At 41.9% G+C, this 23,025-nt stretch overlaps 1 protein-coding gene across 1 annotated transcript in view; it reads right to left on the bottom strand.

Annotated features, from left to right (window-relative positions):
* OCA2 (OCA2 melanosomal transmembrane protein) overlaps positions 1-23,025 on the bottom strand; it is a 128,267-nt gene that overhangs the window by 46,911 nt on the left and 58,331 nt on the right. The window contains exons 15-18 of the mRNA XM_053384111.1: positions 16,126-16,273; positions 15,425-15,482; positions 13,156-13,264; positions 1,685-1,812 (exon numbers count right to left, since the gene is read on the bottom strand). Coding sequence (XP_053240086.1) covers positions 1,685-1,812; positions 13,156-13,264; positions 15,425-15,482; positions 16,126-16,273 — 443 coding nt within the window. The remainder of the gene's footprint in view (positions 1-1,684; positions 1,813-13,155; positions 13,265-15,424; positions 15,483-16,125; positions 16,274-23,025) is intronic.

The following is a 23,025-nucleotide window of genomic DNA, read 5'->3' as shown; positions in this document are numbered from 1 at the left end:
AGGAATCTTGCATATGTTTTGTGTGTACATCACAGCTACTACACTTGCTAAGGACACACACACACACACACACGGTATGCACTGAGCACAGTTCTATTCAGGCCCCGTTTCAGCATTGGGGAAACAAAATGGTCCCTTGGTCCATGCATCCATATAGTAGAAACATGAGTGAACATGACACATAGGCCCTGGATAACAAACAGCTGAGGTCACTTGGAAAAGATATAGCCTCTGTCTCAGTTCTGTCCTAACTATCCTCCTCTACTTTCTCCATGAAAACAGTGCACTGTGGTTAAGCAAACATGTTGCAGTAAAGCACATGCTGGCACTCAATGACAAGGATTCTGGTGTTTGTACAATGTGACCCTCCATACACCTTCCTCCCTTCCTGAAAGGTATTCACAACATGATTTCTCTCTTTCTATCAGGTTCTTAAAACCCAGATTCTATGGCACCAAGAAAGAGAACAAAGATAAATATGCAGGTGAAGGCTTCCTTATTTCTCAGTGGCTTCCACTGAATTCAAAGTCAATGGGATGTAATCTGGCACACAGGTGGCAGAGGGAGAAAACCTATCCCAGACAGTTGATTTACCAGAAGCAAAGAAAGCCTTAGCCCTACCTTAGTGGATCCCTGACCAGGGGCGGAGGAAGGGGGTGCAGTGGGGGGGCCGCCCCAGTGTCACCATTGAGGGGGGTGACAATATGGTGGGCAGCACTCATCGCGGGGCCTGCAGCGCGCCTGAGCCATGTGTCTCTCCTGGGAGTGACGTGGTGGCTTGGGCGCCTGCAGGCTCCATGCTGCCCGAAATGGTCCGCCCACCACCTCCCCCTCAGCTGTAGGGCAGCTGAGTGGGAGGAGGCAGGCAGACTCCTTGGAGGCCACACGGAGCGTCCCGCCCTGCCCCTCGGGCAGCTGGCCCCACCCCTGGGCGCAGGGCACGCACACCACACCAGGTTCCCAATGGGCTTGCTCTGCCACTGTCCCTGACCGAACCCGTTTACTCTCTACAGTATAATTAAATGGCTGGTTTTTAACTTCTGGTGAAGAATGAGGCACCGGCGCATGGTAATCTGCGATATACAAACCCTCTGCCCACACATGTTCCACTTGTGATAACAATGGGCATTTAAGTAGCATATACAATGGAATCTAGAAACTCATGTTAACAAAAGAGACCTATAGCATTCATGTCTCTGTCATTTCAAAGCAATGGATTCATCAGAAGCAGCAAAAGCAAAGCCTTGGCCTTGCTTTACCATGTCACTGACTTCATCCGATTACTTTCTGCAGCGCAAAGAAATGGTTGCCGTTCCCTTCTAAGGAATAGTAAGGGTAACATTGCGAGGGTGGTCAAAGCTTTCTTTTTCACTCCTGGGCTAAAAGGTAACAGTGAAGGCTACACTGACTGGGACCCAATGGATGAGTACACGAGACTTCCTTCCATGCATATTCCGCTTGTCACAATAATAGGCACTGAAGTTGCATATACAATGAAATCTAGAATCTCATCTTAACAAGAGTGCTATAGCATACAAGCCTCTTCAATTTCAAAGGAAGGGCCTATTGCAATCTCCTCTCCTGTGTGAGCGTGCAAAGATCTCCTAACACACTATTATTCTACCATCGACTTCAAGGCATCAAAACTTACAGGGATTGGGGGGGGGGTAACTCTTCTTCTTACCTCCATTAAAACAAACAGTGCTGCAAAGAAAAGGAGTGTTGCCCATTCCACTCTACTCAGAATCATCTCAAAATCCTGAATGTTGGCTAACACGAGAAGCCATATTGCTCCCAGCATAGCAATCCACCCTGCATAAAAGGAGGAAAAAAACAGCATGAATACAGCCTTATCGATTTTCAACCATTTACCTGAATTTCTTCAAGACAGGCAGTTCTTAATTTTCTTTGTAGGTGTATTAAAGCATGTTTATGTTGTGCAGTAACACGTACTCAGAAGCAGTTTGCTACAATTTTTTGGGTTAATTGTCAGGGCTCTTTCGCATCTAGCAATAATTTAAAAAAATGGAACTTCTCCTGTCTCTGCATCTCCATACTAATCCTGTTGAATATCTGCCTATCGGAGGCAAAGGAGCCAGGAAACTGGCTGCAGTCTTGCCCTAGTCTTGTATTTTAACCCAATATCCAATGTGTCTGGCTGTGAACCAAAAGTGAACACCTATGAAGGCTGCACTTGAATAAAGAGGCTCATATTTGACCATAACTATGATTCTCCAGCTGGCAGAGCCAGCAGATTGACTTGGTGTATTCTGCATCTACAAAGAAGGCACAGGGATGTATTCAACAGTGTCAGTCAACAGTAAGACTTCCATCAACAGAACAGAGGAGCAGAAGCTGTTGTCAGTAATTCCTCCTCCCACCTCCAGCCTCCTATGCTCCCCTAAATCTGTTCTGGAGACCCTCCAGGTCAGATATATAGGGGTGGAGCTACAGGTGGGAGGGGAAATGGATGAAAATGACTTCCCTCCCCAATTCACGGGCGGAAGCCTTACCATCCGCTAAGCAACACCATTCGATCCAATCCCTTATCTTTCAGAAATCTTTCACAAATATAGTTTCCAGCTGTTCTGAAGCCCCTGAAGGAAGCTCTACAATAAGACAGCTGTCTTTAATATACAGCACTAACTTCATTTGGTAATTGCAAGTTTACACCCAGCTGGATATAAAAGCGAAAGGCAATATATATACATCGCACAATTTGTGTTGCCCATTTAAAACTGTGCTGTCTTCAGTTTCTGGGGAAAACACAACATTTCCTTGACATAAATATCCCATCCTGAGGAGAGTAAGGGGAGCATTCATAGTCCTTTGGGATTGCTCCTACACAGACCAGTTACCAAGCGGATTCTACCACATGCTGGAAAACATTGTGGTAGTGCATGCCACTCTGTGGCTGTTGCCAGTATTCATTTTTATGGAACTGGTATATAAGTTTCTGTGACAGTTTCCAATGAGTGTCAAGAAAAGAGGAATTCTAGCAACATTTATTATGTTATGCTTTATGTGAAATTCTGAAATACCTCCTACACAGGGAGTTTACATATACTGTGCAGTCTCAGAGGAAATAAATAGGTAACAGAAATAGCAAGTGTGCTTTTGAGACTTTTGTATTTTTAATATGTTGTGGTTTTTTACCCAGAAAAAAATAAGGTTTCTGAAGATATCAGTGTCAATGCTGAATTTATGAAGGAAAATGTCTAAACAAGGACTGTGCAAGCAAGAAACAACAAAATTCAAATAAAGGGTAAACAAAAGATTGTGGGAACAGCTGCAGTCTTTCAAGATGACTTATCATAAAAGGCTGCCTCCTTTAATATGCTGGCTCTTGGTTGGCTCATATGAAAAGGTCCGGGGGGGGTGGTCTGAAATAGTTAGAAAGCTTTACAACTTGAAATGAATTATTTTTTGTGGAAGCTATCAAATATGCGCTCATGGTGCCACCTGTTAAAATCCTAAATGACATTTGTAGCAAAGTAAAGCTTGTGAAATATACTTCGTATACCACTAAGCACACATAGCTGGAAAATAATGAGATTATTAGGAGGGATAACCAGAATGCAAAAAATAGTGCAACTGATCACTTGGGGCAGCGATATTTTAGAAGTGCCAGTGAACTGGTATTCCAATTAAGAGATGCACTCCAGAATCCTCTGCGATGTCACAAAGCAGGCATCCCCAAACTCGGCCCTCCAGCTGTTTTGGGACTACAACTCCCATCATCCCTAGCTAACAGGACCAGTGGTCAGGGATGATGGGAATTGTAGTCCCAAAACAGCTGGAGGGCTGAGTTTGGGGATGCCTGTCACAGAGGATACTAGAGCAAAATTATTCATTCAAACACACCAGAAGTTTTGTCCAAGCATCCCCTATGACATTTCTAGGTAAGGAGAACAGTTGAAACCTGAATGTCATGGTGCTATCAGAATTGGTCCTGGTTGTCAGTAAGGCACCAATTTTTTTCCTTTTAGTGCAACCTGGCAATGTGGACAAGCTTATTGGAACTGCCTCCTCTCCAGAATACTCTCTTAAAACATTTTTGTTTCGGACAAGCCTATCCAGAAACATAGGTGTTGATGCATTTTTATCTTTTTTATAGTTTCTTTTAATTATCTTTTAAATGTTTTAATTGGTGTTTTTTTACTGTTTTGTTGATGGTCTTAATATTTATTGTAAACTGCATAGAGGTTTTATTACAATCGAGTGGTATATAAATTTTGTTAAAACAAATACATCTTTCCTGGGTATTAAAAAGAAAGAAAGAAAATTGGACACATAGGTCCACCTGCATTGTGATGTTCTTGATTTCACCATTCTATACATGTTAATAGTGGATAGTTGACTTACTTAATATTAATTGTATTTAGAATTTTCATTTTATTTAAAAGTACTGTATTCATAAACTGCTTTGTAAAACAAAACAAAAACAAAAAACCCCTAAGCAATGTACATAAGATTGTGTACAGCAATCCTGTTCTGTTGATCAAAAGAGGGTACAAAAGAAACCTGGGGAGGAGGTAGGGAATCCATTATCACCCCCCACCACCACCACATCTCCTCCAATCAAAATATGAAGTGTGTCCTCATTTTACAGTGGTACCTCTGGTTACATACTTAATTCGTTCCAGAGGTCCGTTCTTAACCTGAAACACCACTTTAGCTAATGGGGCCTCCCACTGCCACCGTGCCACCGCCACACGATTTCTGTTCTCATCCTGAAGCAAAGTTCTTAACCCGAGGTAATATTTCTGGGTTAGCGGAGTCTGTAACCTGAAGCATATGTAACCTGTAGCATATGTAACCCGAGGTACCACTGTATTTATACTCTGCTCTTCCTATGAGGATCTCAGAACAGTTTTACATACAGTTCCCAGGCAGTCTCCCACCCCACTTCCATGGTCCAGATTTACTCTGCTTCATCAGTAGAAACACTGTGCATGCCTTCAGACCCTTCTCTGAGTTGCACATGCCTTTAATCCAAGGGCAGGTTTCCTTCAACATTGTACAGGGCTCAATGGGAAAACATTCAGTGAATAGGTTCAGTGCACTGAAATCACTTTCGCTCCTAGGTCAGACTGAATAGTGACTTGATTTTGGATGTTTATTTGGCGTGCTTCTTTTTTCCCCCTTCAAGTCTTCTCATACAGCGTGTGACCTGGGTGCTCTCTGTCAGGGTTGAGTCAAGAGTTTCACTGGGATATCAGAACTGAGCAATGAAGACAAAAATTGGGACTGGAGGCACAATATGCACACCACCAGTGCCGGATTTATGTATAAACTAAACAAGCTATAGCTTAGGGCCCCACTGTCTTGGGAGTCCCAATAAAAATTAAAGGAAGGAAAAAAACTGGACTTACATTTCCAGAATACAGTGGTACCTCTGGTTGTGAATGGGATCAGTTCTGGAGCCCCATTCGCAACATGAGCACAACGCAACCCATGTCTGCGCATGCGCGGGTTGCTTATAAAATATTTGGGCCTTCATGCATTTTTTTAAACTCCCTTTTTTAATGATGCCAGAAACTTTCTGTTTAAACCAAGCATGCCTGCATCTTCAGAAACCACAGCAGTTTTAAACACAAATGTTCTGTCCAAGGTGATTTTTTAAAAAAAGCTGCTTAGGTAATGGATCGATAATAAAAAGAAGGATTGTGCCAGCCTGTATTCTGCCGCCCCCTCCAAAATGTTTGGCAAGTGGTTTGAAATAAATTATTTAAAGTTGGGGAAGCTACTATAGGGGAAATCTTCATCAAATATTCTATAAAAGCTTGTAGCAATTCTGCCTGTTTGACATGGGTTAAAGAAGGTTAGAGCTTTTTTGCCAAAGAGAAAAAAACCCCCCAGGTTCATTCAGTATTCATATCCTATTTCCATATACAGCATTATGTAAAAAGTGATATAGTCTCTTTAATCTTTTACAGAGTATAAGGCTTTCTTCCATGCTATCCAGGGGTATAATAATAGTCATCACCTCCAACAGAAGCAAATGTATAGGCTTTGTCTGTGAAATAACTTTTCACAAGGCACTAAACTCTCGATGGTACGTGAATTAATTGCTGCTAATACTCCTTTCGGAATCATCCTTCTTGCTCATGCCTCCCCATGGAACTTGGGGCCAATTAGAGGGCTGGTCACAAACTTATTTAGTAAATATATTTAGACTGGTTTTCGGAGGCGCCAGTGAGGTGTAGAACACAGTGTAATGATAGTTAACCCTGCTCCATTGTGACTGCCATTTTTGCCTCATTGTGCCTGCAATAATGAGCACTTCACTGTAAATGGTAATTGCTTCTGCTTGCGAGCACAGTGATGGTATTAAGTGCACGGGGCTTAATACGGTTCTAAAGCTCATATTGGTACACAGCAGATCTTTTGAGCAAACTCATGAAGAGTTCCAGTAAGAACAAAAACTTAGGGCGAAACTACTCGTTACAAGAAGCAGAGGCCTGTCACTGTAAACAGCCTCACAATGACTTCTCTCCTTCACATTTGTGATGTGTATCTGATGGATCTCATGTCCTGGCATCATTAACTGAGCTTTTCCTCAGCCCCACCATTGTGGGAATGCTTCAAGTCAGCAGGATATAAGGTTAAGTGACTGCTGGACTAGATGTTCCAAGGATACTGGGACAGCATGATTTCCCCTTACATTTGCCCTATGATTCAGACTGAGGTCCTGATTTGTGTGTTATTTGTGTGATGTGGGAACCACTGTTCCATAGCTTCTTTCCTTGCTATACTCTGGCCAAGTCTAAAGGGAAACTACCAGATGGGTTGGCCAGCTGCCACAATTCGTCCCCATGCCGCCATTGATCACCCAGAGATTCTGTAGGCCTCAGCACAGTAACCTGATGATCTGGAAATGCCCAGTGTTGCATTTGCATCCTTCGTTTGCCAGCTCAAGCACACAGAGATAGGTCGAAGTCTCAAAATCATTCATGTAGCTGGGCAGTTACCGGTACTTTCTGGCTCACTCGAGCAACATTTTGTACTTTCCCCTGAATGAAAACAAATCCTGTTTTCATGCCATGTAACAAGAGAAAGCTGTTCTTTTGAGCACTGGGGAATTTCTTTGTTTACTTTCTAAAATCAATTATTTCACGTAATTTCATTTTTACTGTCTCAACACTTCTCAATCAACTTATCGCATGAAAAAGGTAATGAGAGAACCAGTTATAATGTAGAACATAAAAGATTAAAAAGCAAAAAGAGAAAGAAGAAAATCTACCTCAACAGATTGCCTGGTAGGTCTGTTCCCATTTCACCAGTATGGTGCCTTTTTCTTATTTTTTTATACATAGTTGATCTTGTTCTTTGAAGATTCTTGCTAGGGAATTTTGTTGTTGTTGTTGACGACTGGGGAGGAGAGGGGTAAAACTCCCCTTTCTATGTGCTGCGTACCCAATGAAAATTGCCTCCCATATGTGTTATTAATTTTATGTACATATAAAAACTGAGATGGTTGCCAATGACACATTTAGCATCATGTCCAGTTTGAGCCTAATTCATCACAGATTGGATTTCTGCACTCAGCTGAGCCTGAGCATGTTAGAGCAAGTGCAACAAAATCTGATCCAGCCTGAGTTTGTCATGTGGAGACAGCAGTCACAACATTGGCTCAGCCTGTGGCAGTACAACAAAACCTCACATAGCTCAGGGAGTAAGAGGGTAACATGAATGCTCTGGCTCTTGCTCCCACCCACACAACCCCGCCACCTTCCTCTTAGATCAGATGGTAATGACCAGATCAGCTGCCACATTAACTCTACTGCATATTTAGCAATATGGTTCATCTAGACTTAATTGCTCCCATCCCAGTTCCAGAGAACACAATTCTGCTACACAAAGCTCTAAACCAGAGGCCTGGTTTATATCAAAGAATCATGTAACATGCAGTTCAAATCACAACCTTAATGGTCTTATCGTGTTTGTGTGTATGTGCACTCATACACACAATTAAATCATCAAAGTTGTTGTTTGAATCTGCCAGAAGGCAGAAAATGAGAATGATAGCAATATTTTTACTCTGCACAGGTGCTTTAAAAAAGAGAAAGATTCTCCCTCATTTCCATGATCTGTTTCAGTCTTACAATCTAGGCAAGGGAAGCAGATCAGCTGAGCCAGGAAGTTTTTTCATTTATTTATTTTTACAACTGAAGAGCTGAACAGGAGCGGAGCTGTCCAGCAGCACCAACTGGATTATCAAGAGTCAGAAGCCTACAGGGCCAAGGCCCAAAGAGAAGGGATGCTGTCCAGGAGGTTATTAGAACTAGACACCAGGACCTGATTATAGCACCAGCAGCTTCCAAGTCACAATGGCCAGGTTTTGAAATCAGTCTGGCTGCCACACCATCCTTGTGCCTTAGTGAGATCTTGATTCTCACCAAACTTAAGATGATGATGACAACAACAACAACAACAACAACAACAACAACAACAACTGCACCCCGCCCATCTGGCTGGGTTTCTCCAGCCTCCTTCCAAGAAGGACTCTGAAATTGGATGGATGATGCTGCGAAGTTATCATGCCACCAATCTTCAGCTCAGACTTGTTTCCATTTGAGGATGGGCCATAGTTCAGCAGTGGAGGATCTACTCTGCATGTAGAAGGTCCCAAGTTCAGGTTTTATTTAGTAGAAGGCAGTTCCCTATATTCCTATCTCTACTTCTGAGCTGTAAGGGGTAGCAAAACTAGGGAGAAGAGTTTAGTTAGGAGGCATCAGGCGCCCTCCTTCTGCAAGTCTCCTGAGTGGGGTCATCATGGATTGTGGCCTCAGGTTTTCCACCAGGGTGCCCTGACTCTACCCAGTCCACATCCATGATAGGGCTTGCAGTGAGGTCCTGCGTCCTCCATTTGATTTTTGTTCTGTTCCTGACACCTTGTGATATGCAATCCTGGTTCTTCCACCTTTTTCAGGGAACCTGGAAAAAAATGTGGAAAGTGCTGCAGGATTTCTCCCCACAGCAGGGAGATGAGATGGTAGGAACTTGTCCCCAGTCACCTATGTGCTGCTTCTGGTGAGAATTCACAGCCACAAGCAGATTTTTTATAATAATAATAATAATAAGTATACTCCTACTCTATCTTACAAGCAACTCAATGCAAGTAACAAACAGTATCACAAAATATGGATTCCAGCAAGGAGCTAATTTTAAGCAAGACAAGCACTGCTACAGCTCTCGCTACACCACATTTTAAAACTTCAGAAGTAATTTCAGTTTGAGCGTATGAGACACCCCAGAGTAATGTAAACATTTTATCACTGCTAGACAGTACTCCAGGCAAGGGTCACACATGGCTACTCAGCAACCAGCCTGTTATGTTCATTCATTTAACCATGGAAGTCACTGCTAAAGCCAGCAATCCTGCATGACTACCTAAGCATCAAGGGACAGAGAAATAAAGAGGAATTACATGTGCAAATCCTGCCACTTCCTCAGGTGTCATTTGTTTGTGTTTTAAGATGCAATTTCCCTGGCAATTTACATAATGCATTTCAATGTCATTTGTTTAAGGAACTGGGAGTGCTGCCTGAGGGGGTTCTGTTGCTGCCCTTTGCAATAAGGGTGGTTAATTTCTCTGGTGTATTCCCCCCCCCCCCCGAAATTCTTACATATTATGCAAATTAGTCGATAAATATACCAATCGGTTTACAGAAAGGAATAACAATAAAACAGGGGGCCTTCTAATCAGAGTGGTGCAATGCAATTCTAGTTGAATGCTATGGCAATAATACATTTTGCTGAAGAATTGGATGTCAGATTAAGTAAAATAAAGACATATTGCAGTGCTGAAGGCACATATTTAAAATGCAACCCAAATAAGAAAGGTTCCAATGGCAGTTTATAAACACGTGCTTATGTACATCAGTGGTAGTCAACATGTTCACAAAGAGCAAATAATTCACAAACAGCAAATTCCTTAAGAATTCCTACTTTTCCACCATCATTCATGTCATTCTACCACCTGAATGTCAAGTCCACAATTCTGAGAGTGTAATTTTTTAAGAGTAAACCCTATTTAACACAGTGGGGCTTACTTCTGAGTAAACACACCTAGAGTTGCATTGACACTGTCTTCCAGCACAACCCATATAATAGGTTAAAAAATGCCTTTCTGTTTCCACTGTCAATAAGTTTAGATGTGCACACCCATCACTTAATTTCTGTACACGATGATTTGCATGTGCAAAACCTCCAGCTCAAACCACCACAGATCAAACACTATAGAAATAACTTTCTTATCACTACAAGTTATATCAGACAAACTGCTTTTAAACCGTGAAGACCACACATTTAGTTGTATGCCATCTGAGATGAAGAGATTTCTAATGATGTGTATGAGTTATGGTTCAGACCTAAAATTACACTTCAAATGCCAAAGATAAAATGACTGTAGGCGGTTTGCAAGCTGGAAGGGATATGTGTTAACATGTCACTTTCAGTAACCCAGCACCAGCCAAATAAAATGAGAAACTGGGACAATCCATATGATCTAGATTCGGTCCGCACAACGCAGCAAGCTAAGAGTAGGTTGTCAGACATAACAAGTCATTCACATCCTCCTTATTTTTACAGTCAAAGACAGGCAGAAATCTCAGCAGGTCTTATCAAGCCCCAATGGACTGCATTTAGCATGATGGGTGACAAATTGTGCTGACCAGATCTAGTGGCACCAGAAGCAATACTCTCATGTCACCGCACAACTGGTTCAGACTTAATGCCAGATAGCCATTAATGAATAACCAAAATTGCCCAGAACACCCAGAATACTGTGAGATATTTTCACAGGGAATACTCACCATGTTAATCAACCATTTGGGAGGGAGATGCACCTTAACTAAGCTATTGTAGCCTCCCATCCAGTTCTCTGCTATGTCAACATCCATCAGTACTATGAGAGACTTCTATGATGAGCCTACCCAATATATATAACCTTTATATCTGTGGCTTCCATTTTAAAAATACAAAGCTCTATTTTAGGAGACAACCTAACAGATCAATGAGGATTTCAGTTCTTCTCTGGTTTGGATTTCAGGGCCGTGACATTTGATTTTATATTTGAAGCAAACATTTATAAACAGCTGAGATTCAGATTTCCGAGCTAGGAAATGTGAAATTCAGCAACTGAAATAGCCCAACTTAGCACACAGAAACCAGAAATCTGTATGGATTTCAAAAAGGAATGTCATGAACCTTAGGGTATGTGTCCCATCCTCCCCCCCCCCCCAGCTGTGCTTGTTTAAGAATGTCCAGGGCACCTGCCAAAATAGTGAGAAATAGGCCTTTCTAACAGATCAAACTGCAGAACATGCTTAGACTGTTTTACCCTTGTGCAACAGCACCCAGTGGTTTAACAAGAGCACTGGGCAAGGCAACTCAAAGGCCTACAACATTCTCACAGGCTTGATTACCTACTTGACAGGGCAAAAATGACCATTCTGTTAGAGCAGGGGTGAGGAACCTTCTTCAGCCTGAATATCACATTCCCTTCTGGGCTATCTGCCAAGGGGCATGTGGCAGTGGTGGGTAGGTTCTACAGACCAAATTGGGTGGAGCAACAAATGTTTTACCTTTATACAGTAGGGTAGTACACATTCACACAAAAAACCCTTCTATACTCCCTCCAGGCACAAGCAAGAGGCATTATTGGAGTTCAGTGGCACATTTCAGTCAGCCAGGGAGGGCTCTGGCCTGGAGGGAGGTATTGCCTAGAGTGAGTTCCAGACAGAGAGGCCTTGAGCTCCACATTTGTTGCCTGGCCTGAGATTTCCCACCCATGCAAAACAAACAAGGAAAAAAACACCCCATAGGTATTTCTAAGTGCACAGAACTTCTTTTGGAGGAAGGCACCAATCCTGAACAAGATTATGATTCTTTTCCAGGCTCCTCCATTTCACTGTTTCCCCAGGCACCCATGTACTTCTCAGGCCATTAAACCGCTTCTTCTGAAATTCAACTGATTTGTTGTATTGGCTGTACTAAAAGAAAATATTTGATCAAAGTTTGATTATCCCCCCAGTTCCTGTAAGCAATAAAAAAATTAACAGTCCGAGCCATGTAAAAGCAAGATAATGAAGGCACTGTGTACAAAGTTGGTATTAAATGAAGGTCTTTACTCAAAGTGCCTATCGCTATAGATAAGAGAATTAGAGAAATACACAGCTAGACAGCATATCAGGATATTTGTTTTCCATTAGTTTCATATACTTTTGTTACCTAGTATGCTGCTGTATAATAAGAATCAGTTCACACATAGGCTGTGTTGTTTCATGGGGCATGATGGCCATAATCTTTTCCATTGGAAAGATTTCCAGGAAAAACAGACCAAAGACTTGTGTCTCCCAATATAATGTTCTTCTCCTAAAAGCAGTTGCAGAAGCTCCCTTGGAGCCCTTGTATAGGGAGATGAGTGTAAGCCCATCCATCTATCCTGTGCCATGACCCCGATCCAAATCCTTCTCCCTAAGCTACTATTAGCTACAGAGAGGAAAACATACAGACAACTATTCAATCTGCTTGTTTTCCACACTTCAGCTAATAGCAGCCTGGAGTTGGCTCTGCAGCATATAGGGAAAGGATAGGGTCTTCACTGCCCTGCCACTTTTAGAAGACAGAAATTACACTGTGCAATGTATTCCTCGATCTTCCATGAAGCATCTAGTACATGAAGCACTTTAAACCTTCTAAAATTCTATATAAATGCCTGAAACCCAGCGCTATTGCATGTTACTGTGGAAGTCACACTAATTAACGGGGTTTACATTCAGGTTAAGCATTCATAGAACTGCAGATTCGACGAATTTTCCCAATGCCCCTCTCTTTTTTTGGGGGGGGGGGTCTCTTTTAAAGGAGCAACATGGCAGTGTTGGGAAGGGGTTTGCATTTCACGAGCAGTCTTCAGCTGCGTGCTTTCTGAGTTCCCAGAAACAAAAGCGGAGGTATCTGGAGGGAAGCCATCATGAGTGCAGAGTTACAAATATGCCATCGTTGTTCAAAAAAATGAAATACGGTATCTGTACAGGCCTTTAGACTGCATGGTAAAGATAGACCTCTGCAAAAAGCTGCATGAAACACTCCATGTTCAAATGCAGCTTTTTCTATTCCCAACAATGAAAGAAGAGGAGGTGAGCTTACCAAGGTCCAGGTGAATCCCTGGAACAAACGAATTGAGGAAGAACATGAGGATAACAACTCCCAAAACAGTCAGGCATTTGATGAGAAGCACCTTGTCTGTTATTCTGTGCTGTAGGAAAGGAGAAAATACAGAAACCGTATCAACAAGAAGAAGCACCCTTCAGATATATCAGCATGCTTTAAATATATATTAGTTGAAATACAGTTTTTAACAACAATACGGTCTAATTCATTAAAGTGAGAGAGGAAATGCCTGAGGTGTGAAACAATATCTTAAATTTAGAAAGGAACTGTGTCTTGTTTCCACAAATATTAACACGTTTTTCAGAACAACTCTGTTTACAGTCTAAGGAACAGTATAGAGGCAGATGCAGCGACCCTAAGGTGCAGTTTCATCTTAGTTACACAAATAAAAGGAAGCTTTATGTCTTATCAGTTACAGGGCCTGGAAGTAAAAGTGTTTATTAAATTTGTTTTTCCTTATAACGGGAGCAGTAAGGCTGGAATGCAATTTCCAACATAAATACTTGATACCTTGATAGGCTCGGATTGTGTGCCCCAGCGGGCTCTGTTCCTAGCATCAGTCTTTTCCTGTTTCTTTATAGCCCTTACTATTTCATCCCATTCTCAGAATCACTTCACTCATTACAGTTTCCAACTTCTTGTCTAGGAAACAATGTGAAACTCACAAACTCACATATGGCTATCCTTCACCTGAGCACTGTACAGTGTAGACTTGGGCTACATACATACCATATGATGTCCACTCTTCATTGAACATTTTTTCTGATTAGTTTGTGGAGAGGTTATACAACAATCAGCAAACTAATATTGCAAACTACCATATTTTTCGCTCTATAACACGCACCCGACCATAACACGCACGTAGTTTTTAGAGGAGGAAAATCTGTAGGCATGCCACCCGTAGGCATTTCCTCCATAACACGCACAGACATTTCCCCTTACTTTCTAGGAGGAAAAAAGTGAGTGTTATGGTGCAAAAAATATGGTAATATCAATGTACTGGATGAAGCAAAGATCACTAGTGTTGAAGCAATGATTCTTCAACATCAACTTCGTTGGACTGGTTATGTTGTGTGGATGCCTGATTATCGTCTTCCAAAGCAACTACTCTATTCCAAACAAAAACCGAAAGCGTAATGCTGGTGGTCAACAAAAGAGGTTTAAAGACTCTCTCAAGGCAAATCTTTAAAAATGTAGTATAAACACCGACAACTGGGAAACACTGGCCTGTGAGCGCTCCAGTTGGAAAACAGCCTTTACCAAAGTTGTCATGGACTTTGAAGACACTCAAACTCAGAAAGCAAGGGAGAAACGTGCCAGGAGGAAGGCACACTTGGCAAATCCACACAGTGATCAACTCCTGCCCAGGAATCAATGTCTCCACTGTGGAAGGATGTGTGGGTCCTGAATTGGCCTCCACAGTCACTTACGGACTCATTGTTAAAACCGTATTTATGGAAGACAATCTTACTCAGCTATGAGTGATCGCCGAAGAAGAAGAAGAAGAAGAAGAAGAAGAAGAAGAAGAAGAAGAAGAACCACCTGTCACAGGGCTTCCTCTAGTCCCCCTGGTGGGTGAAAGACTATACTTGCAGCCAGCTATTATATCCATCCCTGGTCAACTGCTGTGCATGGCAAGATAGCCAGCCTAAACCAAATATCTGAACTTCCCGATCAGGGGCAGGTGGGTGGGTGGAGCTGGAGCAGCAGACCAGAGTGCTGAAGTCTTCAGTCCATCACTTGCAGATATAAGCCGGCTGCATTTGCCTCTTGCATTACTTTCCAAACCATAAAAAGTCAGTTTCCTTTTTTTTATAGTGGATTTGTTTCACCCAGGCACATCAATCAACCTAGGTATGCACTTGCATCCCTCCAGGAAAATACTGATAGTCTGGAGGATCCCTTTATCAAACCAAGGTAGTTTAAGTACTGTTCCAAGTCATCTTTGTTCTGTGACATTTGCTTTTTCTGTAAGGAACAAGTCAAAAGTTCACATTATAATTTCTACATGGCGATACTTCTAAACCCTGAAAGCGGAGGATCATGGTAGATTTTCGAACAGAAGATTTATGTTCCTATCTGGCTTCACACATGAAGTCCAACCTAAACTACATAAAACCAGTTGTTTGGAAGCTATGGACTGCAGAGCAATTTGTGCACTGAAAGGCACGCAGTGTTATAGTAAAATGAATGTAATAGAATATGGTGGGCAATGTTTTGCAATGGTATGAAGGCAATACATTACCTTTTTTTGGAGCTCCTGGATATTTGTTTCCCAGTTTTTATCTTCTTGTGAGATTTGTCTGAAATAAAAATCCACAGAGAGATTCATATGGATGGGACAGCTCTTGTAGTATGGCAGTTGCAATACTGTACCCACTTAAGCAAATCATATCGAAATTAATCTGAGTCTCTTTATTAGTGCTCAGCCCTAGATCATTTTGTTACAAAGGGTGTTGAAATGTGAAGTTTCCAGGGTCTGTTAACTGCATCTGTTTTCTTCCAAAGAGAGAGAGGGAGCCCTTAATGGAGACTTAAGCTGGTCTTGGAAAATCTGTGTATTCATAAGTTATACATGTAAAGCATAAGAGAAATGAGATTTGCTTAAAAGTGGTAATGTTGCCAATCTGCAGCCAATTATAAAAAAAAATCAAAGCATGGTAATGATTTTTATCATCATTATCACTAAATAATGATGCTTTATGTGTTTAGTGCCATCAGTGTGCATGGCACTTCACAAAGTACAAGGGGACAGGTCTCCTCCCCAGGGGAAATTACAATCTAATTTTTGGCAAAGGAGAAAACAGAGGAAGGGGAGACTGTGACAACAGCCTTACTTTTTCTTATATGCAAGATATTGCATGTCTAAACCACGTTGCTACGCATGACCTCCCATGAGCTCAGTGACCTTTTGTAAAATGTCGCGTTAAGTGTCATGGACCCTACCTGTGGAATGTTTTCAGCTTTTTCCTCAGCAAAATCTCCAGAGTAAGAACTTTTTGCATTAGGAGGCACTTTACAGCTGTTTCTTCTCTGCTGGCAGGGTTAATCCTCTGTGCTGTCAGTCTCCAAACGTGGATTTCATGTTTCAGCTCTAAGGAAGGCAGGAATATAATTATTTAGCTGAAAGTGAAGACACGACATATTAAATCACAGCAAAATAGCTGATGGCACACACACACGGTATCCTGGGTCAAAAAGTGAAGCTTCTAAAACAAAATTGTATAGTGGCTAACATCGTTCATTGAAAGATTTATATATCAGGGGTCAGATTCAGAGTTGCACTCAGCGGAGGAGGAGTGAAGCAGTGAGACCTCCCTACTCACCTGAAAGGGTGGGTCTTAGGGAAAGTGGTAGATGACACATTGCCTTTTCCCCTTGATAGGGTTAGCTCGTCCAGTTTGTTATGTGCAATTTACTATCCTGCACCTAAGTTCCCTTCTGCAGACCTTAAGTTTAAAAAATGTGGCTGAATTCACCCAGCCCTTGTGTCTTGCCTTCTTACTTCCCTGTGTGAATGCAAACTGGTTATTAATTTGATTTGAACTGATTTTATAATGAATTGATTTTAGAATGCTGTATTATTTTACTGTTGTTAGCCGCTCTGAGCCCGGCTTCAGCTGGGGAGAGAGGGATATAAATAAATGAATAAATTATTATTATTATTATTATTATTATTATTATATTATTATTATTATTATTATTATTATTATTATATCAATAATATATGTCAGTAAGGCCACAGTAAAGTGGTTTGGCTCACTCTCACTTTCTATACACAACCAAGGCTTTGGAGTTAGGTGTTAAGTGGTAGGGCAGAGACCAGTTCATCCAGTACAGACTAGTTGATTGCCTAGAGGTTCACAGCACCTTTCAGACAAAGGAGAAATACAGGCTGCCCTTCCCCACTGTGTCTATAAACCATTTTATAAGGGTGTTCTGCACTCAGTTGCCAAACACTGGGGTCCATTTCAAGGGATCGCAGGTACAGAAATTCAAATGTACATCTAGGAAAATTTTGAAGCTGGTTTAGAGCATTTTCAGCACTAATATGCTCTGACAGGCATTTTGCTCATAGGTATACTTAATTCATAATCTCAGATAGGTTAAATATTCATGGAACCATTATTCTTAGCTATGTCAACTTGTGTAATTACTTTACCAAGAGAGCACTGAGACTCTGAAATCTTATTCAACATTTAAATCCCCGTCTTTCTCCCAGCACCTGATCATTCCAATGTATAAAAGATTAATGTGCAGTTTAGTCTAACACAGATCTATCCTTGGTTAATCAAATATAATGCCATTGTCAATATAATAAGGTCGCATATAAGCATTAGACTTGGGTTGTGTGTGTTTTTTAAAAAAAAAAGTTGCCTCAGCTATGACTTTTATGATGCTGTCCTATTATCTGAAAGTAAGTACCACTGAACTAAGTGAAGCTAACTTCTGACTAGACATGTATAGTATTCCACTGTTAGAATCTGCAAAACTACCCAATACATAAATGGATCCTTTTTTTAAAAAAAAATGTGGCTAATTATCTTTATGTTAGAAGCTGTGATAGATAAGGTCTTTTATAAATAGTCTGTATATATTCTGCCAGTGATTTTTCAAGCTTTCTGCCTTCAAGGCACCCTTGTCATATTAACTTGTCTGGCATGAAGCCCTTCAGTGTGTTCTCCACATATTGCAGAGAATTTCCAGATATGTTCTAAAACAGGAATGGGATTTTTTAAAATAAAATCCTCAATATGATGGGATTATTACCAACTAGCTGGGGAAAAAAGGAGTTGCAGCTTGTCTCTTGAATCAATAGACCAACCATTATTACTAAGCAAGCAGTGCTGGTTTCCTGTTGGGCACAATTCAAGACACTGGTTTTGACCTGTAAAAATGGTTTAGCACACACATGCAGATATTCCCATATAAATCTGCCTGCTTCAAAATCCCACCCCTTCAATGTATAAACATGGGCCTTCTGGGGTATAATTCCAGTATTCGAAGCTAAGCTACAGGATTTCAGCAGGAAGGTATGGGATAAACACTGATTGGGAATCAAGAGATGCGACTGCTTCAAAACTTCTCCTGCACAAACAGCATTTGGAAGCAAGATCACATATAACCACTTCAATAGTATCATCATGAAAGCACAATAAAAAGGATGTCTGTGGGGACTCTGGGTTTATCATGGCCAAATGTAGCAATATGTCACATTTCTAGACTTTGGGGGATTAAATGTTTCTAATGAGGAAAGGGGGGACATTACAAAGAATTGTAACTGCTGCCAGCCTTTCCCCATAGTCTCCCATATAGTTGTGGGCAGAACTTGCATTCAGGACTGAGGATGTTGTGGGACTCCAACTCTCATCTGCCTCAGCTAACATGGTCTATAGTCAGGGATAATGGGAGCTGGACATATGGTAGGTTCCCCATCCCTAACTTAATGCACTACAGTGGAACCTCAGTCGTCGAATTACAACTCAGAAGTGAATGCTTCCGTTTTTGAACATGCCTCAGAAATCGAACGGCTTCCAAGTCACATTTCTCCATTTTCTCCATTGCAATTGCCAACCAGCAATTGTGCTTCGGTTGTCGAACGTTTCAGAAGTCGAATGGTCTTCCAAAACAGATTACGTTCAACAACCGAGTTTCCACCGTATATATAATTTTCCATTCTTTGGTTTATAAAACTCCAAAATAGTATCAGTAATACAATATTGACTATGATAGCCATGTTCAAATATATAAAAGGATGTCATATAGAGGAGGGAGAAAGGTTGTTTTCTGCTGCTCTAGAGAAGCGGACATGGAGCATTGGATCCAAACTACAAGAAAGAAGATTCCACCTAAACATTAGGAAGAACTTCCTGACAGTAAGAGCTGTTCGACAGTGGAATTTGCTGCCAAGGAGTGTGGTGGAGTCTCCTTTTTTGGAGGTCTTTAAGCGGAGGCTTGACAACCATATGTCAGGAGTGCTCTGATGGTGTTTCCTGCTTGGCAGGGGGTTGGACTCGGTGGCCCTTGTGGTCTATTCCAACTCTATGATTCTATGATATCTGTTGTCCATTCATGTTTGAAGGCATGCCTATTATGTACCTAATCCCTATTGCCACTGAATATTTACCTCAGCCAGGAAATATCTGTGGATAAAAGAAAAAGCAGACTGCTTCACCACCTATTTACCTACCAATCACTTCTATTCACAATAGTATTGTATATTTAATGTCCTTTTACATTGTCAGAAGAGCAAGTTCAAAATCACAAATTACTGCTCTTCACTCAACTAAAGTCCTGACAATGTAATTTGTTGCTGAGAAAATTGCATCAGCTTTGAAATCTATCAAAACAATTTCCATTTACTCCCTACGAAGACACCGTAACTCAGAGTGTCAGGCTTCTAGGTCAACAACATTTCCAAAATCAAGTTAGCCAACATTTTTCATTAAAGGATAAGCTTACACTTTGCCAACTGTCCAGAGAAAAAGAAATCTCTCCGCAATTCATTATACTCGTTTCAGAAGCACATATACATTTTTCACCCTGCTTTCTTTCTTTCTTTCTTTTTTAAAAAAATCACAATTAAAACTGATGGGGTCAGGTAAAGAATGATTGATGCAACCAGCTGTCTGCAACTGATATACACAATAGCCAATAGCCTATTATGAAGTGTGGAACTGCTCTCAGAAGGAGAGTTCGAAAATCATTTCAGTAATATCTTGAGAAATTGATATTTCACTTAATGCTTTTAGTGTAACTATACCTTGTTAATATTGACATTTCTTTGGGATATAAATAACATTAATGAAATTAATTATAGTGGAAACACAAATACAGGGATGTATGTGTTGAACAGAATCAGGATGATCGACTTGGAAGGAACCTGGGAGCCTCTAGACCAGAGGATCCCAAACTTATTTGGCCTTCCACCCACTTTTCGGGGGGGGGAATTAATCAGCGCTCCCCTGGAAATCTACTTTCTTTAAGCAAACAAACAGAAAGATGCAGTGACAAACTTCCGTTCTTTTATGTTTCTATAGTTCTACCTACATCCTACAACGTAGTGAAGAAAGATGTTGTTGTAAATAAGACACCTTGAAGCTTGAAATTATAAAATAGACAAGGAGGTAGACTAGGCACTGGAATTAAAAACCTGCCGGATCAATCTGATCTGCCCCAGGGGTGGAGCCAGCACCACAGCTCACCTGCCATTGGCCAAGCGGACAAGCTGTGATCCACTTCCCAGTCCTAGGTGAAGCTAAAAGGGGTTCACTCAAGCCCAGAAAAAGCCCTTTCCTCCAGCACGACTGCCGGGTCCAGGGGAGGTGTTGCCATCCCAAAATGGTGCCCAACCTGGCTGTAAATGTCATTACACAACAGATGACACATGTACAAATGGGTGTAGCCAGGATTTTTGTTAGGGGGGCAGAACCTCAGTTAGCTAAGTATTTTTACTGATTGGGGGGGAGAGCAGCTGCCCATCCCTGCCACCCCCCTTGGCTACACCCATACATGTACAAATGGTTTTTCAAAATTTTCTTCTCTTCTTTATGCTTCCACCACCACCCCCTTATTATTATTCAATGCATCTGAGGCTACTACTGCTCCCTGGATCATCCCAGTGCCCACCCCGGGGGTGTTGGCCACTTTGGGAAAGACTGTTCTAGTCCAACTCTCTTTTCAGAATCTACCATCCAGAACACAACCACAGTGTCCCTGTCTGATGCCTACCTTGAACTCCCATCAAACCCAGCCCAGCATGACCAATGGTCAGGGATAATGGGAGCTGGAACCTAGTGACATTGGGAGGGGCACATCTTCCCCATCCCTGGATTAGTGTCACAGACCTTCATTCTTCACACAGTGTCTGAAGAAAGAAAGAAAGTTAACATCGTCCTGGCGTGCTGATGTCTATGACCTTTCTCTACACCTAAAATTCCTCCTTCAGAAGTTTACACCAGAAACACAAAGAGCGGATTCGCAACTCATATTTCTACTCTCTCCACTATGCTTGTCAGGGCTAGGAGAAGGATCATTTTGCAGGTGAAGGGGAAAGCTTCTACATCACTGGAAGAATCTGAGAGAACCTAGAAGCACAGGGCAGGCTTCGCATAAAACCAGTTCCCTCTCATTATCCAGTGAATTTCCCTGTGTCCCACCTTGTCAAATTATTTTTCATCCATGACAGAATTAGGATGAAATCTGAAGGATCACTATAGCTGCTCAGTTGTCCTCTTGCAAAAGAGAAGTTGTTATTTTTTTTTTCAAAAGGCGGCTATGTATCCCTGGCGGAATTTGGAAACATCACAGGAAAAAGAGATGTACCCATCATTATCAGCTCACTAAAGCAGCTGAAGGATGCGGGGGGGGGGGAGTTAAAAGAGACTGTGAACTGCAGTAGTGCCAGATCCTCAGATTTCGAGATGATTGCAAAGCTGCAGCCTTCAGCTGAGCAAACAAGAACGTTCAGTGGGGAAATCAGAGCATTTATTTGAAGCTCATTAATTTCAACAGAGTTGCCATATGTTCTGCAGCACAAACAGTGCCCAATCATCATCTCTCAGGGGCCAATACAAACTTGTAACATGGCCCCCTTCTCCCCACCACCACCACCAATCACTTGTCTGTTTTGAAATATTAGAGGTCCCTTTAGTTTCTTTTAGTTCCACCTGTTTCAGCTCCCAAAATACCTCGATGCCTGATCTGTATTTATAGCCAGACATGCCTGCATGTATATTAAGTATATGCTAGCACCCTTTAAACACTGATCCCTGGCACCGGAACCAGGGTTGGCACAAGACCTGGCGTTGCACAAGGTGGCAGGTTGCTGCCACTGCCGCCACCTCCATCTCCTCCTACGACTGCGGAACCGGCTTCCCCTTTTAGCTGTTTTGCTACATCTAATGCAGAAGCAGCACCGCCGCTCTGTCTGAGACTCAGTTCTTGAGGGAGCATGTCCCATTAGGTACTATATATGCTTTCTCTCTGATTTCAACTGTATTTTTGGTGCTGTGTTAAGTATTGGTTTCATTTGTTTCTAAATTGCATCGTAGTTCCCCATGGGGAACTTGATTTATGCATCAGATCTACTGAACAAAGCAGGCTTGAATTCACCACCAGTTATCTGATAGGTAGTGATTTCAACCCTGCTGATCAGCGACGCTTCAAAGCAATGCTCAGAGCTCTTGGCATGTCTTGGGTGGTACTTTGAAGTCCTGGTGTCATTGCTACATCAGATGGTTGACAGGTGGGCCTCTCGATGCACAAGGGGTAGCAGGGGTAAGGATCTGGCCCACTGGCCAAAGGATGTTCCCCACCCTGATCTATATTGACTGGTGGTGGGTCTCCAGCCCTATCTGAAGGTGCCAGGAACTGAACCAGTGACCATCTGCATGCAGGTGGCCTACCAGGTACAAAACCCTATAAATAAAATTGTTGGATTAGGACAAGAGGGGAAAGGCAGCTGCGGAAATGCAGCCAAATGGGGCAAGCATGGAGTACTGGGGGGTCTTAGGGGCCACAAGCTTAACACGAGTCAACAATGTGATGCAGAAGCAGCAGCAAACAAACAAAAACTAATGCTATTCTAGGCTGCATCAACAGAAGCCTTGTGCCCAGATCAAGGGAAGCAATTGTACCATTCTATTCTGCCTTGGTGAGACCACACTTGGAATACTATGTCCAATTCTGGGCACTGCAATTTAAGAAAGATGTTGACAAGCTGGAACGTGTGCAGAGGAGGGTAACCAAGATGATCAAGGGTCTGGAAACCAAGCCTTATGAAGAACGGTTGAAGGAGCTGGATATGCTTAGCCTGGAAAAGAGGCTAAGAGACTGAGAGGAGAT

The sequence above is a fragment of the Podarcis raffonei genome, chromosome 4 (assembly GCF_027172205.1).
Source record: "Podarcis raffonei isolate rPodRaf1 chromosome 4, rPodRaf1.pri, whole genome shotgun sequence".
In the NCBI taxonomy this organism is placed as follows: Eukaryota; Metazoa; Chordata; class Lepidosauria; order Squamata; family Lacertidae; genus Podarcis; species Podarcis raffonei.
The sequence above is the reverse complement of the archived record's forward strand: the minus strand, read 5'-3'. Positions and strand labels throughout refer to the sequence as shown.